The sequence below is a fragment of the Protopterus annectens genome, chromosome 2.part0 (assembly GCF_019279795.1).
Source record: "Protopterus annectens isolate FY-2018-M chromosome 2.part0, PAN1.0, whole genome shotgun sequence".
NCBI lineage: Eukaryota > Metazoa > Chordata > Ceratodontiformes > Protopteridae > Protopterus > Protopterus annectens.
This window is the reverse complement of record NC_056728.1, coordinates 233,068,710-233,087,504: the sequence shown is the minus strand read 5'-3', so window position 1 is coordinate 233,087,504 and position 18,795 is coordinate 233,068,710. Positions and strand designations below refer to the sequence as shown.

At 41.1% G+C, this 18,795-nt stretch overlaps 1 protein-coding gene across 1 annotated transcript in view; it reads right to left on the bottom strand.

The window, feature by feature from the left end:
• The window catches only part of VPS16 (VPS16 core subunit of CORVET and HOPS complexes), a 1,917,946-nt gene that overhangs the window by 492,975 nt on the left and 1,406,176 nt on the right, over positions 1-18,795 (bottom strand). The window contains exon 16 of the mRNA XM_044060689.1: positions 292-426. Within this exon, the coding sequence (XP_043916624.1) occupies positions 292-426 (135 nt within the window). The remainder of the gene's footprint in view (positions 1-291; positions 427-18,795) is intronic.

Here is an 18,795-nt window from a genome sequence, read left to right as displayed (position 1 = left end):
GTGTGTAGGTCCACAAAACTTTAAAACTATCTGGTACAGATAAAGAAAGGATGAGGTAGAGGAAAAAAGGGGCAGGTACGCAATGGCTTGCTATAACACTTGGACAAACTGTATACTTTCCGAGACCTCTTCAGTTAGCACCTTCGTACTTTTATAAGTAATGTTTCCATATTCATTCTTAAGATTCCAAAATCACTTTATTATACACAACATAAAAGGAAAATGACAAATAATAGGAAGTTGGTAGTAATGCACTTGAGAAAAATCTGAGAATACACTCTCCATACATACCCTGATAGCCAGTTCTGTTCTGTGACTACCATATGCCTTAGTAGCAATTTCAGAATAGGAAATACCAGGGGCATCCCCTATTTTTTCATTAATAATTCTGGCAATGTCTTCATCACAGCTATTCTTCTGTGTTACCTGTTAAACATAAAATAAGTATTGTTCAACATGATGCAAAGTCGGTTTTATGCCATATTTTTTATGTAACTAATCCTCATTTACTGTTAGAAGAAAACCCACTGCAAAAATAACTTCTGTAGTATGTAAAAATATCACAACTCCTAGAAGATTATTTAGTATAATGCATGTCTAACTGCTGCTATACCTGCTATTTTCTGGGCCCATTTATGAATGATATCTCATACTCAGTAAAGAGAGACAACCATCCTCAAACTCTCTGTTGCTGACTCTCAACCAACCCTACACTTCTGTCTTAAAAATAACTGAAGCAAGACACCATCCTATTAGCTGGTGTATGCTTGGATTCACACACAACACAAACATTAATGGAAGGAGATGGTGGGCATTTACAAGAGGATGGCTTTTTCAGTGACCCTTTACTTAATAAAATAAATTAATGCCTTGACTTATGGAAACTCAAAGACTACTACTGACAAGGATGAGAATTCTTAGTTTGAAAATGAAAAGAAAGAAAAAGAAAAGGCAAAGAAATATCCACTTTAAGTTCAGAGACCCTCATTCAGATGGTTCTTTTCAGCTGTTTTTTAGGAGCATATTAGCTTTAAGATGAAGCAAATGTCTAAAAGCTGCTCTCATGGAACCCATAACAGTGAATTCTGTAATGGGAATGGCAGTCTAAAGTTAAAAAAAAACAAGATGTAAATGCTAAAAAGTCAAACTGAATTGATATAAACCCATTTTGAGTCTCCATCCTGAGTTCATGCGTGTTCCTAAGGGAACAGAGGGTAGCTATTTGGTCACATAAATGACAATGACTGGGATAACAATTTGAGTAAGTCCCCTCAACAAGGCGAGAGATAATTCAGCTGTATTACCAAGTTAACTTGAGATTTCCATTTATGCATGTAAAACAACCACCCAAGCTGAGTTAAGATACTTTTACATGGACTCCTTGACTCTAGAATGCAAAAGATTAGAAACATTTTCAATGTCAGATACAAAAAGTACGAAAATGGAAGAAATATAGTGGACAACCATCAAATTAAATGTGGCAGAAGTGAAAACACTTTTGTTAAACTTCTTCACAGTTTTGCATCTAAATGCTAGGTCTTATGAATCCTATGTTAGGCTAAAGAAATAATGTATGATAGGGCCTTAGGTGTTTATAAAATATGGTGTATTATTTAGTGGGGTACTTGCACAGGGTGCCCAACCGGTCAGAAGAAGATGGCAACATCTGTGTTCCCAGGCCACAGAAGTGGCATCGTGAAGGAGCAGTTCCAAGGGAGAGATAACTTAAGGTGATTCCCTTGTCACTAAAAAATGTAATACTTAACAATATTCTGAGAAGGCAAAAGAAACACTAGCCAGGTCTTAGATGGCCTGGGAGCTGGTGTGCATTTCAAACAGAAGGGTCACCTGTACGAAGAGTGCTACAGGAAAGAGAAGATCACTCCCTCAAGTCAATGACTCAACAAGGAATGAGACAACACCTGAAGCCACTTGCATTCAAACATGGCATACTCCTCTTTGGTAGGACAGCCATGGAAGAAACAATAGCCACAAATTATTCATGGGAAGTTAAAAGACTTATACTTGTTTTATTAAAAAACAGAGCCAACAAGAAAGAAGACAGAATGTAGAACAGTTCATTATGGTTAAAGCATAACAAACAATGACGCACAGGACAAAGGGAAGTACCGAAGGTAAGAGCATGACACTGTATAGTGGTGGTATAAGGAGATACTTGAGGATTCAGCATTCCTTCAACTATCTGGTCATTTTCAACCAGACAAAAAAAACATCTATGAATGCAGTGTTGCTGCGTTAAGCAAAAAAGTCTGAAAGACACAGAAAAGCCTGAGAGGCCAGCTCATGCAGGGCTCATGTCAGTAATTAGACAAAGACTTCACCAAATGCTGACAGTTTGAAAATGGTTTGATGAAACTACTTTCACTACTAGTCTAAGGCTTTTACTGCAAGGATAAGCCCCCATGCAGCCCCCAGACTTACATATGCTTACTCTGAGCTCACACAACAGTGGGGAAAAAAAAAGTCCACTGTGGAAAAAAGTAGTTTCAATGAAGTTAAACTGAAATTCAGGTATTCATAGGTTCATAGGTTGGTGCTAGGCTATTGGCTCTAGGGCCTATACAAGCCTAGCGGTAACAATTTCCTGGCTATTTCTTCCCACAGTATTTACTTCCCTGGACCCCTGTCTAGCAGGGCAAGTGACGTGATCCCTGGGGTAAATTTATTATCTCCCATCCAATCATCAAGGTTCCTTTTGAAGAGGGCCAAAGAGGCACTCTGCTTGACATGTATGGGCAGTTGGGCAGTCTATTCCAGAGTCTGGGGAGTCTCTGGGTCAGGAACCTATCCCTCCAGCAGGTTTTGTTCATTGTGATGACAAGGTTTAGGCCCCTGGAACGTGCGTCTCTGAGGGATTGGGATTTCTTTAAGTGTAGTATGTCCAACAGCTCTGGGTTTCACATGGCCTTGTATGTTAAGCAGAGATTGCCTCTGAGTAGACGATATGTGACAGAGTATAGGTGGAGTTTTTTTAAACTGTCAACATAGGGCATCTGCTTTAGGCATGTGATTCTTTTAGTGAGGTATTTCTGCGGCCTTTCCAGTTGTTGCAGATGTCTTGAGAGGTATATACCAAATGGGGCGTTGTATTCTATAATGAGTCTAATGAGGGATGAGTACAGTGGGACAATGACCTCCTTTTTTCAGGATGAAAAGCCCTTAGTGATGAGGTGTGCCACATAGAAGGATTTCCTGACTATTGTGGCAATATGGTTATCGAAGGTGAGACCACTATCCACCTGTGACCCTAAGTCTCTTATCACACTTTCGGTGTTTAGTGTACCACCACCTATGTGGTAATTCATGGGTACATGTTTTTTTCCCCAAAGGGGATAACTATACATTTCTTGGCATTGAGCTTGCGCCCATGGCTCTGGCACCAAGCATCTGTTTCTGTAAGGCCCTTTTGTAGAATATCCACATCATTTGAGGATTCAATAATGGCTCCCAGTTTGCAGTCATCTGCGAACTTTGTTAGCCAGAGTCCCTTAGTGTTGACCTGTACTTCAGAGTAGAAGATGCCAAACAAGAGTGGTCCCAGGACTGAACCCTGAGGTACTCCACTTGTCACTTGTCTGGAGCTGGATTTGGAGTCAGCTACTTTTACAGTGTGGGTTCTGTCAGTAAGCCAGTTGGCAACCCATCGAGTGACATAGGGATTAATGCCCAGCTTAGTAAGTTTATCTATGATTCCAGAGTGCGGGATGGTGTCGAAGGCCTTGGTGAGGTCCAGATATGCTGTGTGGACCACCTTACCCTTGTCCACGGCTCTGGAGACTAATTCGAAGAAGTCAATCAGGTTCAGGAGATAAGATCGGCCCTTCATGAACCCAGACTGCGTTTGGTCCAGTGCTTGAAGGTTGCCAATGTCTTTGTTTATAAGTTCCACGATAATACGTTCCATGGCCTTGCAGATCAGGCTCGTCAGACTGATGGAGCAGTAGTTCCTGGGATCCAAGGTGGATCCCCCCTTGTGGAATGGGATAACTGTAGCTGTGCACCACTCAGTGGGCAAGAAGCCTGAGGTGAGGCTATGACTAAACATGACACTTAAGTGAGGTGCCAGTTCATTTTGTAGTTCGTGTAGTACACAGCCTGGGATGTCGTCTGGTCTCATAGATGCTGTATTCTTAGCTTTGGAGAGTGCATTTTTTACATGTGTGGCCATTATTACCATAATTTGGCAATCTTTCAGTATTGAGATGGGCCCTTTAGGAGGTGAGAGGGGGGTGAAGTTTGCACTGAATTGATCTGCCAGGACATTGGCAATATCCTTGGGATCAGCATATTTAATGCCATTCTGTTGTAGCTCAGAGCAGATCTGAGCATTGCCATTTAGATTCTTGACATAGCTATAGAATGCCTTGTGGTTGTCTTTGGAATCTTTGGCAATTTTATTTTCGTAACTAGCTTTGGAGGATTTTATGAGGGATCTCAGCTTCTTACTGAGGCTGGTAAGGGAGTTTTTTGCATCCTGGGATTTTCTTCTTTTTTGCAACAGTGTCTTCCTTTTGTTGTAATTTACGGCAAGTGGCCACCAGATTGGCTTCCTTTTTTTGGAGGAGAGTGCCTTGGTTCTATTGGGGATAGCACGATTCATGCACGAGTGGACGTGCTCAAACAGTGCCTTAGTGTAGGATTCAGCAGTCGAACTTTCAGTTCTCGTCTGCATGGGTGTCATGACGTTTGTCACTTCTGACTTGAGTAGCATAAAGCTTGCTTTGGAGAAGTTTTTACGGAGGTTTCCTTACTGGGGGGTGGGGGTGGGATGTGGATGTCAAGGGTGATTAGCTTATGGTCAGACCTAACCAACGAGGAGGTGACCATAGGTGTGGAGCATGGATTTCCCATGTTGGTAATGACCAGGTCTAGGATATTGGAGCCCCTGGTGGGACTAAGGATTAGTTGATCCAGGGCATTGGAATTAATGAATTCCAAGAACCACTGGGCAAAGGTGTTGGTACACGAGTAGTTTTCCCAGTTAGTGGCAGGGTACTTGAAATCACCCAATATTAGTATACTCTTCTCTCCCTGCACCAATGAAAAGAACTCGTATCAGAGTAAGGTAGGAAGAATAACGACTCAAGCACAGCCTCAACCTCACAGGGGTGCCCCAGGAAAGTACAGTTGTGTACCTACCATAAATGTAGATGTTCGAGTGTATTCACTGTTGCAGTCATTACACTTGGGTTATCCTGCTGGCAGGCTACCCGCAGTCAGCCTGAATTCCAATGTCCTGGTCCGGTGTCGGTTGCTGTCGCCTCTTCCCTGACGTCAGTACGCCAGGGATATATAAGATGCAGCCAACGCCATTTTCTTCAGTTTTTCTTGCCCCAGATGTCAGGTGCCCCCAAGAAGGTAGGCAATACATACTGCTTATAAAACCAATACCTTCATCTGCAAGCAAATACACCACATAGGTTGTATAGGACAGAGAAGTATAGATAAGTCCCAGCAAAGAAAGGGGGAATGGAGGGTGGGTAACCTGGACTGCAACAGTGAATACACTCAAACATCTACATTTATGGTAGGTACACAACTGTACTATGTTCATCGTGTTTCACTGTTGCAGTCATTACACTTGGGTTGAACTCCCAAAGCTAAGGTAGGGAGGCTGGGTCTAAATAGGATTAGGAGTGGCTATGAGGCCCTGCAGAACTGCAGTGGCAAAGCCTGCTCTGGATTTAGAATAAAGAGGTAAATGATAGTGCTTGATAAAGGTGTGTATTAAACTCCAAGTTGCAGCCGCCAAAATTTCCTTGGTTGGCACTCCTCTGAGAAAGGCTGCTGAAGTGGCTGCTGCCCTGGTAGAATGTGGACTAATATTCTTAGGCACTGACTTGCCATGCTTTGCATAGCAGAAACAAATACAGTGTCCTATCCATTTTGAAATAGTCTGCTTTGAGATAGCCTTTCCTTGTGATCCTGCAGCATATGCTACAAACAGTTGCTCAGTTTTTATGAAAGCTTTTGTTTTGTCCAAGTAGAAGCGTAGCTGCCTGTGTATGTCCAAAGAGTGCAGAAGTCTCTCCCCTTTATTCTGGGGATTTGGATAAAATGTTGGCAAATGAATGGTTTGGTTAAGAGCCACACTGAATACTACCTTTGGCATAAATATTGGGTTTGTCCTTAGAGAAACCCTGTCCGGATGAAAAATGATAAAAGGTTCCACTGCCATTAATGCCTGTAACTCTGAGACTCTCCTTGCTGAAGTTATTGCTAGGAGCAGAGCAGTTTTCCATGATAAGAATTTTATATCAGCTGTATTGGCTGGCTCAAACGGAGGCAGTGTGAGCTGTACCAAAACAAAGTTGAGGTCCCATGTAGGTAATCGGTGCTCTCCTTGGGGGTCTTACGTTTTTTGCCCCTCTGAGGTACTGTCTTAGCAGTGGATGAGAGAAAATAGGAGGTTCCGTACTGTAATGAGCTGAAATGGCAGAGGCATGGATCTTAATTGATGAGAAGGATAGGCCTTTGTCCAGCATCTCAGTTAAGTATTGTAAAATCTGAGGAATATTTGGAACAAGTGGTTCAAGTCCTTGTGCCTGGTTTCCAAGCACAGAATCTCTTCCATTTTTCTGCGTAAGATTTCCTGGTGCTGGGCCTCCTGGCTTCCAAAATGACATCCATAACAGCTTTAGACAGAGGTGTGTTCTGAGTGGCTATATTATTTGCCATGCAGCCAGATTTAAGGTTCTGAGATGGCTGTGCAGGATCTGATGTTTTGTTGAGTCAGAAGATGAGGAATTTGATGTAAAGTCCAGGCTGGGCCTTGAGACAAGTTCTTTAGGATTGGGTACCAGTGCTGGCGTGGCCAGTCTGGGGAAATCAGAATCATTTTTGGCTTCACTTGTCTGACTTTTAGGAGTACCTTGGGAAGGAGAGGCAGTGGTGGAAAGGCATAAACTGTTAGGGTTTTCCAGCAGAATGATAGAGCATCCACTTTTCATGCTTGTGAGTGATAAGTCCTTGTGCAGAATCGCTGTAGTTGGCAGTTGTGAGGGGAGGCAAAAAGATCTATGTCTGGGCATCCCCATTTCCTTGTTATCATGCTGAATACCTGTGGATCTAGTTTCCACTCATGAGGGTCCATGAGGTTTCTGCTTAGTTCGTCTGCCAGAGTATTTTGCTTTCCTGGCAGGAATTGTGCCTGCAGATGTACTTGATAGGTCAGTGCTGTGTTCCACAAAGTCATGGCTTGCCTGCAGAGAGGGTAGGAATGTGTGCCCCCTTGCTTGTTTATGTACCACATAACTGTAGTATTGTCCGTCTTTAGTAATAGTTGTCCTGGATGTAGTAGATCCTTGAAGGCTGTCAGGGCATTCTGTACAGCTAGCATATCTTTTTGATTGTTATGAAGATGCATTTGGTCCGCGGGCCACGTGCCCTGAATACATTTTCCTGCCATGTGGGCCCCCCAGGCATAATCCGATGCATCTGTTGTTAGTGTCTGCCTAGCCGTGGGTAAAGTGAAAGGCTGTCCCTTGTTGTGGTGACAGGCCAGTGCCCACCATCGAAACTCTTGTTGCAGGCAGGGAATAAGAGTTATTATTGTTTCCAGGCTGTGGCAATGTTGAATCCAAACACTTTTTAGATACCATTGTAGCTTCCTCATATGCAGTCTTGCATATGGAAATAGTAGGATGCAGGATGCCATGAAGCCCAAAGCCTGCAGAATGTTTCTTGCGGGTAGATGGGTCTTTGTTGCCATCATTTGAAAGTAATGAGTCAGTTGCTTTTGCTTGTCTGGTGTGAGATAAGCCATCTGGGCAGTTGTATTTAAGCTTGCACCCAGGAATATTATCTCTTGACAGGGCACTAGTTTTGATTACTTTTCGTTTACTGAAAACCTAAGCAAATTAGTAATCTTTTTACAAATGCCAGATGCTTTAGGAGAATGTCCTTGCTCTCTGCTTGAATAAGGCAGCCGTCCAAGTAGGGATATATTTGAATTCCTTTTTGTCTGCAAAATGCAATTACTGGTGCCAGGCATTTTGTGAAGACTCTGGGCGCAGTAGATAAGCCAAAGGGCAGTGCAGATAATTGGTAATGCATTGAGCCAGCTATGAATCTGAGGTATCTTCTGCAAGATTGTCTGATTGGGACATGCAGGTATGCCTCTTTGAGGTCCAAAGTAACTAGCCAAGCCTTCTTGCCCAGCATGGGTAGAAGTTGCTGCAGTGTCAACATTTTGAATTTTGGAACATCCAGGAAAGTGTTTAGAGTAGACAGGTCCACTGTTAGTCTCCAGGCTTTGTCCTTTCTGGGTACCAAGAAAGGTCTTGAGTAAAATCCTTGCCCCTGTTCTTGCTGTGGTACTTTTTGGATAGCCCTCATGTCCATGAGAGCAGACATTTGTTTTTGTGCCTCTGCCCATCATTGATTTTGTGGCAGGTCTGGCATACCTTTTGACCTTGGCAGGGTGTGAAAGTGGAACCTGTAACCCTGAGAAACAATATTCAGTACCCATTTGTGATGGGTGATCATGTGCCAATTTTGTGAGAAAAGTGCTAGTTTTCCCCCTAAGGGTGCTGCCAAAAGGTAAGTGCTTGGTATTTGTAGAGGAAAATCAATGGGACTGTTTCCTATAAGGTTGTGATTTGTCTTCTCCTCCTTTGGGGGCTGAAGCACCCCATTGTTTAGGTCTGTATGAGCCTTGGGGCTGAGATCTGCCTCTTGGGCGTCTGTATCTGCCTCTTTGTGACCTGTCTGACACTGGAAAAGACCAATTTTTAGAAGGCCAGTTCCTGCTAAATCTAGTTGGCTGAACCTGTAAGAAATCCTTTACTGTCTGCATTGATTTTGCTTTATCCTCCATTTTCTTTAACACCTCTTCTGCCTTAACACCAAACAAAGTATCATGCTGTAATGGAGCATTCAATAATTTTGCTTTAACATGATCAGGTACACTCTGTTCTTTTAACCAAGCATGCCTTCGAATGACAGAACCTGTAACTGCGGCTCTGCAAGATGCCTCTAATGAATCAAAACCACATTGCAAAGTATGCTTTCCCACTTGTTCAGCTGCATGCAATAAATCCTGCATTTCCTTGTTCTCAGGACATTCAGAGCTTGTAAGCATTTTCTGTTTTAGCAAATACATTAGGTATTGTTGATATTTAAGCATATGAAACTGGCAGTTTAAAGCCCTTACAGCTAAAGTAGCAGAGGTGTAAACTTTTTCCTCCATCTGTCCAGTGCTCTAGAATCCCTATCAGAGGGAACTGGGTTTTTGCAGTGGAAGCGTTGACCCCTTTGGGACCCTGAGAAATAGTTTCTGGATCAGCAGCAGGGTTTTTATAAAGAAATATATGAGAATCTGGAACCCTGTAGTACTTATCTGGCTTAACTGGTGCAGGGGGTAAAGAATCAGGAGTCAAACTGGATTCAGAAAAAACATAATCAACAATATCTAATACAGGGGGAATAGCAAGAGGCCTGTGCTGAGGCAATAAAAGAAAGTCTCTGAGCCTTTTCTTGGATTCTGAATAATCCTGGCTCTCCCAATGGAAATGTTCCCTCATGGTATGCAGGGTTTCCCCAAAAGAGTAGTCCTCAGGAGGAGAGGCTGAAGGGATAGATTCTTCAGCATCAGAGTCCTCATAGGGAGAAAGAGAATATCCCTGTTCTGAAGAGGAATCAGAAGAAACAGAGACCCGATCAGAGGAGTCATAGTCAGTGTCTTGCCTAGGCCTTTTATCAGGAGGGGGATGGGAGACCCTGATCAAAGTAATTAGGTCCTCGGCCATTTTGAGCATCTGTTTCTTTGGCATGGATGACTGTACAGGAGAATGCTGTACTTGTTTCTTTGTCTTTAAAGGTGTTTTAGACTTTGCCTTGGCTGCTGAAGAGGTCTTGATAGTAAGCTGTGTAGGTCTGAAAACACCCTCAGAAGCCGATGCCTGCTCAGCGGCTCCGGACCCAACTGAGGAAATTGTTTCCGTAGGCCCAATACCTTGAGTTTCCAGAGGCCTAGCTGTCTCCACGTGGGAGTCGGAGGCGACCTGTGGCTTTGAGGTAGCTGGTGTCAGGGGCTGCGAAAGCACCTCACTGAAAACCAGCGAACCGGCGACTGACCTAGAAGAGGCTTCGTCGTCGGTTTTGGACCTCGGATGCCTGTCTTTTTCTTTGTCCTTGCGCTTTTTATGTACTCCGGTCGTCGGTTGTTCCGACGGCATTATATAGTTAAACCTTCGGCCAAAGTAACGAAAAGCAAAATCGAACCGACGCTTAACAGTGCGTTGGTTGAATCTACCACAAAACCGACAACTAGCAACGTCGTGGTCAGGGCCTAGGCAAGGAATACAGTAAGAATGGAAATCCTTATGAGGTATTTGCTTCCCACAAGAAATACAATTGTTAACTTTTACTGACATCGGACTGGAGCAAGAAAAAGTTTCCCCAATGGGGTTCTTAGCTTTATTGAAGACTTCGGATTTGAAATTCAAATTCGAAAATCTCAGGAGTCGGCCGACCGGCACTTGCGAACTGCTTTTGCTTCGGGCACCGCGCGGCAAGAAAGACTGAAGAAAATGGCGTCGGCTGCATCTTATATACCCCTGGTACACTGACGTCAGGGAAGAGGAGACAGCAACCGACGCCGGACCAGGACTTTGGAATTCAGGCCGACTGCAGGTAGCCTGCCAGCAGGATAACCCAAGTGTAATAACTGCAACAGTGAAACACGATGAACATCACCAAATCCACTCTGTAACAGACGATCAGTTAATCACGTCCACAATGCTGGCAGGGTGGTATCTGAAGCTGGCCATCACTCCCATGAATAAGTGACATGACAGTACAGCTTTATTTTCTTGCTCTCTCACAGCTGTCCACATAGAATGAGCAGAAGCTTGACTAATTGCTAGAAGGGTAATTCACCACCAGCATCAACTAAGAGGCTATTATTTAACTGGCAGACTTAGAAGCTGCAAAGTTTTTGGTGTTAAACTCTCTGCCCGCCCTTTACCATTGGTCTCTATGGCTTGTGCTTTGAATCATGACAAGGATCTTCTAGCTGAACCCAAGCAGACAACCTTCGCCTACTGCCACCTGAACATCACAGCAGGCTACAGGTTTCCTATGAGATCTACTATGACTGGATAGGTTGAAGGACAGAAAGTTTCAGTGTCATGCTCTGGTCTTAGGCTGTGAAGGTGAACTATTGTGTTCGTACTAATTTGTGATCTACGATTGCTTATTATGCATGAAATGTGGTGAGCTATCTAACAACAACCATTAAGACATGATCCGAAAATAAATGAGTGACAAGAAAGAACAGGGGGTTACAGGATCAGCATGCAGTGCCAGACTAGCAAAGGAATGCCACAGTTTGGATCAGTGGTGACGGAAGAGACTGCATGCGGCTGAACATCAGAGACTGAGATCTTCAAACAACTGCTGGAAGAGAAGTCTTAGGAAGAAGACCTTAAATGCTGACTATTGCTAAAGGCCACTGTCAGATGTGTGGAATATGTTGACCAGTGCTGAGGGAAGGGTGGGTTGACTGGACTACATGAACCAGACTCCAACTTGTGGAGCGCACCAAACTTTATAACAAAAACACATTACAAACTATCATTAGATAATCATGACTGCTTACATACAACTGGTAAACTGTCAAACTATTTTAAAGGTGGTTAAACTACTTTTGGAAAAAATAAAATAAATAAATAAATAGAATAGTCGGCCTTTAGAACAGCTTGCAAGCTGTCTATAAGCAGTATAATTGCTTACAGGCAGCTTGTAAACTGTTATACTGTTCTGTCTTTTTAAAGGTAGACACCACCTTTAAAAAACAACAGTTTACAATCTGTCTATAACCTATCATTTAATAACAACCTGTAAATTTTAAAACTATTTTTCAACTTTGGCTGTAGGGAGGGTCTAGAAGAAGAAGCCTTAGCCATGAATACTGATGACTCAAGGAGCAGCTCTCTATGTTTAGGCTAGACAGATAAAGAACCAAGATGACAGTGTGAAGTAAAGTGGTGTGAACATGTAATGATATAGTCTTCTCAGAGTGAAAGATGGTATGCATCTTTCCTAGGCTTCAAACCTTCCACAGAAATGAAGTACTGCAAAGGAAATGAACCCCTGCTAGCTAGATATGATCCTTGCTTCATGAGACAGAAGCAGCAGCAGACCACAAGAACCTACCTCTGCAATACAATCTCACAGTTAATCCCCCAAATAGAATCTCAGGCAAACTTTAACCTACAAACCTGACATCAATGTATACCCTAATTCTGGTCCTGTGCATGGCCGTCTTTCACAATTCTTCTCAAATTTAGAGTTTTACCAAACAACAAAACAATCAAACTGTAATTGAAATACTGAACACTGTAAAGGGGATAGAACTAGAGGTGGGATCTACAGAAAAGGGAAGGAGCAAACTATATAAAAATAAATGCAATTGGAATTTGATGGAACAATACATACAAAATAATGTGCAAGAGGAGAAGTGGGGTTTAAAGGAAGGCAGCAATTGAGAAAATTATTTAATGATGAAGTGAATAATTGTTAAAAAGAAAGAAACTGCATACGTAATGCATGTTGCATGAATATGACAGACATTAATCTGGTTTATTTAATTTTCTATTAATATGTGTGTGCCTAAGTCTTAAGTAATAATTTAATAAATGTGTTAAAAAAAACACCTGCCCAGTTTATTAAACCAGGACAATCTGTCCTAGTCTTCTGCAAAATGACAGTCATAAGGCCTGCTGCTTGGGTTAATTTTCAAGTAATAAATAATGTACAGTCTTCTTGAATTGGTTTTGTTGTTCCATCTGCTTATAAGGAATGTTTTATTGTTTCCTAAAGCCTTGTTTCATTTAGAAATTTCAGAAAATAAAGAGTGTGACATGGGGGGGGGGGGTTAATAAGGGAAGCTTGGAATTCACTGGGTAAAATAACAGAGGCATAAGAGCGTTAGATACACCAGAGATTAATATTAGATGTTTAGAATGTTCTTAATATTAGACGGTTTGAATGTTCCAGTTATTGTGTAGATATGTGACAAACAGAGCAAAGTGCTTGTATATATATATAAACAAAAAAAAACCCTAACTGATTTTCTTACATGAGACATATTTAAAGAAAAGGGATAAGTAAGATTAATGAAAGAGGGATATGTGATATGGGAATTCTCATCATAGCCTCTGGAAGCAGGGAATAGGGCGCATTTTGATTAGAATGGGGACACCATTTGAATTACTGGAAAAAATTATGGATGAGAGCATAGCAATGAAAGGTCAACTAATCACACTAATAAACATGTACATCCCCCCCCCCCACGGGGTATTCCAAATTATATTGGGAAAGTTACTGAGTGAGTGGATAACATTTCAGGAGTAAGACAACTGTTGTCTGCACAATGAGCAACAGCTTGATTTCGGCTCTCCCAGTCTAAAAACACACTGTAAACTGTCAATTTGGGTAAAATTCAGTCACTAGCTAATAATTACATTGCCTGGATTCAACCCAAAAAGAAAGAGAGAACCAAAAAGAAAACCAACCAGAAAAGGTGCAGAGAAAACACTGGCAAGGAAGAATCCTGCAGCTGTTCCCCAAAAAAGCAGTTCAAGTTTCAGCTTTTGTACAGGAGATGGCTTACGGTAATTTACAGGTAAACTTAAATTAGATGTACTCAGAAGGGTGTAAACTAACTCAAACTGTGAAGGAATATATCAGTTCATATAACAAAAGGCTGGAAAAAATAGAAGTGTTACATAGCTAATCAAATAAACAGATAAAACTGCAAAAATCAGAGGATGAAATGAAGCAAAGGCTGGCTGAACATTAGGCTTCTCAAGAAGAGCTGTTTCAAAAAACAGAATTAGAAGACAGAGCACAGGGAGAAAAAGTACAGTTGTGTACTCTTACCATAACTCTTACCATAAATGTAGATGTTCAAGTGTATTCACTGTTGCAGTCATTACATTTGGGTAATCTGCTGGCAGGTTGCCCTCAGTTGGCCTGAATTCCAAAGTTTTGGGTCCTGCGTCGGCTGCTGTCTTCTCTTCCATGATGTCAGGTCGTCAGGGGTATAAAACATGCAGTCGGCGCCATTTTTTTTAGTTTTTCTTGCCCCCGATGTCAGGTGCCCCCAAAAACTAGTAAAGGGTGAATGGAAACAATAAAAGCCGGCAACTATAAAAAATAAAGTTGCTTAAAAGTTCTTCACGTAAAACTGTTTAATGTGAGCGCTTTCGGCTAGGAAATAACCAGCCTTCTTCAGACAAAACAGTTAACAAGCAACAGACAAATACATTTTATACTTAATTACACATTTTTCATTGAACATTCCAATTAGAGATTTAAAGCCACATTACATCAACGAAAAATGGGTGAACAAACACCATAAAAACAATAAAAATAATTATAAAAATAAAAATAATAAAGATAGTACAGAATAAGCAACCAAGTACCATACTACATTAATAAATTGTCTTAATATAAATTCCTTGTTCTAATACGAACAAACCTTTTAAGATGAACTAATTTATATTTTTCATATATGTAAAAATAAATATAAAATTATCCTATTCAAATCGATATGTTAATATTAATTATAATGCAGCATTTAATACAAATAGGTCCCCAACTTTATATTATGTTAAACATTATGACAAGCACAATGTTTAATTATATCTACATCATACCACAATAATTTAACTATACTGTAAATTTTTATAAGTACCCAATCAGAAAATATATTGTTAAATATATAAATATATGAAATATAAAAAATATATAAAATATCAAGTATCTAATATCTCGAGTTCCACCAACTCAATGTCCCAAAAGTATAAATTGCAAATAAAGTCAAATCAAAACAAGTACATACATATCATCTTTTCAATGGCAGCAGTTTAAGAATGCATTTAATGGATACATTCTCATTCAGACCTGGGAAAGTGTGAGCTCCCAACCTAATCTGCCATTTTAACTCATCTACTTCCAATTGCACTTGCCATGGTACCCCTCTAATCCCTAAAGTTCTTTGTTGCAAAATAGCAAATTTAAAGTTGTGACCAGCATGGTCAATCACATGCTTGGCAAGTGCATTATTAACATCTCTTTTAATGATGGCATAGTTGCAGGGGCGGCTCGTGGCATCGGGCTGCCGGACTGCAGCCCCCTCAAAATAAAAAATAGAAAGAAAAATGAAAAATAAAAAAAAATTATTTTTCGAAATTCGCGGACTTCGCGCATGCGCAGTAGTCCCGACTATAGTCGGGACTACTGCGCATGCTCAAGGCAGTCCGGCAGTCCCCATAGGGGGACACAAGTAGACGTCTGTGAACTTTTACAGTGCACAGACTCGCCAGGATTATGGGTCGCGTCCGGACTGCAAGAGCAGCAGTAGGACTTGGGACGGAGCATTAGGGATCTCGTCGGGAAGGAGCATTAGGATCTCGCGGGTCTTTCAGTATTGCGCGGGAAGGATGTACGTTAGCTGGATATATTCAGGTAAGGTGCTTTTTAATTTACAATGTGTATTTGTGTGTGTATGGTGCGTTTTACCTTTATTTAATTGCTTGAGTTTGTGTATGGTGCTTATGCTTTACTGGAGTTTGTGTATGGTGCTTATGCTTTACTGGTGTGTGTGTATGGTGCTTATGCTTTACTGGTGTGTGTGTATGGTGCTTATGCTTTACTGGTGTGTGTGTATGGTGCTTATGCTTTACTGGTGTGTGTATGGTGCTTATGCTTTACTGGTGTGTGTATGGTGCTTATGCTTTGTGTGTGTGTGTGTGTGTGTGTGTGTGTGTGTGTGTGTGTGTGAAAATGCACCAGGTGCTTATGGTGGTGTGGTAGGGAATACCTCAGGCTTGAACCCTGTACCCTGTATGCAGGTGTTAAAGACTTGAGTTCCCTACCCACCACCATTTGTAAAAAAATTTCAGATTTTTGCCTCATATTCGATCTGATCTGTTTCTCATAATATCTGTGGTTTGTAAATGTTGCAATGCTTGATATTTGATGGTGTAGTAGTAGCATTGTTGCCTCACAGCTGCAGGTTCTTGGGTTTGATTCTTGGCTGGGGTTCCTTCTTTGTGGGGTTTGTATCTTCTCCTGTGTTTGTGTGGGTTTGCTTTTGTGTCCTCCCATGTTACAAAGACATGTCTGCATTATTTCTTCCTGGGCCTCTGCTGAAAATTGTTTATTTGTTCCAAGTCAGACTGTCCTGATTGAAAAATGTTAAATAAAATTGACAGGCATTTGAATTTCAGACTTAAGGGTTTCTGAATGTTTAATTCCTTGCATATTTGATGGTGCAGTTGTAGTATTGTTGCCTCACAGCTGTAGGTTTTCTGGTTTGATTCTTGGTTGGGGTGGCTTCTGTGTGGAGTCTGCATCTCCTCCATGTGTTTGTGTGGATTTGCTCTGGTGCCCTGCCATTTTACAAAGACGTGTCTGCAGTTTTAATCCCTGCTGAAAATTGGTTTTGTTCTGTCCGCAGTAAAATTGACAGGCATTTGTTTTTTATTTATTTACATTTGAATTTCAGACTTCAGGTTTCTGAATGTTTAATTCCTTGCATAATTGATGGTGCAGTGATAGTATTGTTGCCTCACAGCTATAGGTTTTCTGGTTTGATTCTTGGTTGGGGTGGCTTCTGTCTGCATCTCCTCCCTGTATTTGTGTGGATTTGCTCTGGTGCCCTGCCATTTTACAAAGACGTGTCTGCAGTATTAATCCCTGCGTCTCTGCTGAAAATTGTTTTTGTTCTGTCCGCAGTAAAATTGGCAGGCATTTGAATTTCAGACTTCAGGTTTCTGAATGTTTAATTCCGTGCATAATTGATGGTGCGGTGGTAGTATTGTTGCCTCACAGCTATATGTTTTCTGGTTTGATTCTTGGTTGGGGTGGCTTCTGTGTTGAGTGTGCATCTCCTGCCTGTGTTTGTGTGGATTTGCTCTGGTGCCCTGCCATTTTACAAAGATGTGTCTGCAGTTTTAATCCCTGCGTCTCTGCTGAAAATTGTTTTTGTTCTGTCCGCAGTAAAATTGACAGGCATTTGAATTTCAGACTTCAGGTTTCTGAATGTTTAATTCCTTGCATAATTGATGGTGCGGTGGTAGTATTGTTGCCTCACAGCTATATGTTTTCTGGTTTGATTCTTGGTTGGGGTGGCTTCTGTGTGGAGTGTGCATCTCCTGCCTGTGTTTGTGTGGATTTGCTCTGGTACCCTGCCATTTTACAAAGATGTGTCTGCAGTTTTAATCCCTGCGTCTCTGCTGAAAATTGTTTTTGTTCTGTCCGCAGTAAAATTGACCGGCATTTGAATTTCCAACTTTATGTTCTTCAGAATACATAGTAGCACAACCTTTTTTTTTTTTTTTTAGCAATTTTCGAAGTTTATAAGATGAATATTTTAAATTTGTCCCTATTTTTGGGACTGTATTCCCCCATTATTGGCTTCGTCCAGGTTTTTGTGCTAAGGTTGACAGCTATGGCAAGAACTGAATTCACTGAATATGTTTGAGGGCTGTATTCCCTCATTACTGGGTTTGTCCAGGTGTTTTGTACTAAGAGGTTGACAGCTATGGTGAGAACTGAATTCACTAAATGATAGCCATTTAAGTTTCAGTCTTCCTCTCTTTTACAAAGCAGCTGATGTGGCGTAGTGGTATGTTACTCTGACTGTTTTTTGCTCAGGGACCTTGGCAGTAAAATATATGGTGGCAACACAACATTTTATTCTAGCAACTTTCCAAGATTATACAAGCAATGTTTAATGTGTCCCTGTTTTTGACCCCCCCCCCAATACATTTTGGCTTTTTCCAGTTTTCTTGAGCTGCGAAGTTGAGATGCAGTTGAGTACTGAGTAGATTTTACAAGGAACTGAGAGCTGCAGGGGAATAGAAGTTTAGTGCTTTGCCAAGTTAATACTATAGCACAACAGGCTGTGTACTTGCTTTTGATGCAGAAGGTTGTGGGTTCTACTCCCACAAGGGGTAGATGCTGCCGTATTGAGAATGTTCTCCTTGGTGAAGATACTAACTGAGAGTTCGTTATCAGTTTGCCATCCATTTCCTCTTGCAATATTATTACTAGCTCATCATTTTTTTAATGTAATATAGGCAATTTATTCCTGAGGGGCAACAGACACTTTATTTTTCGATGAAACCATGAAATATAAAGGTGATTGCTAGCAGCAACCGCTTCATTAGTTACAGATTTCTTTAATGTGGAATTATTTAGATGACTGACTTCAGAGATTGTGCATATTTACTGATAGAATTGTGTATATTTACTGATAAAGGTGGACTGTAGAATTGTGCATATTTACTGATAATGGTGGACTGTGGAATTGTGCATATTTACTGATAATGGTGGACTGTGGAATTGTGCATATTTACTAATAATGGTGGACTGTAGAATTGTGTATATTTACTAATAATGGTGGACTGTGGAAGTCTGAGTAGACTTTTTTATGATAAATGTTCTCAACTGGGCAGTTTTGCCATTATGGGTGCATATGGTTTGTTTCATTGCTTACTGGAAAAAATGTTCAAAACAAATTTAAAACACCCTGTAACAAGTGTACTGTATTGTACAAGGAATATAATTTTAGTACAATGAGGAAGGTGTATCAAAGAGCACATGTATGTTTCATATGCAAGGAGCCTATGATTGAAAACAGCCCAAAATTAATCTTTATCTGCCACTGGCAAAATGTATTTTCTTTGAATGTGGGTTTCAATGCTGTTTCAATGAATGTGAGTTTCAAGGGCAGAGAAGTTTTAATGCTAAGTTTTC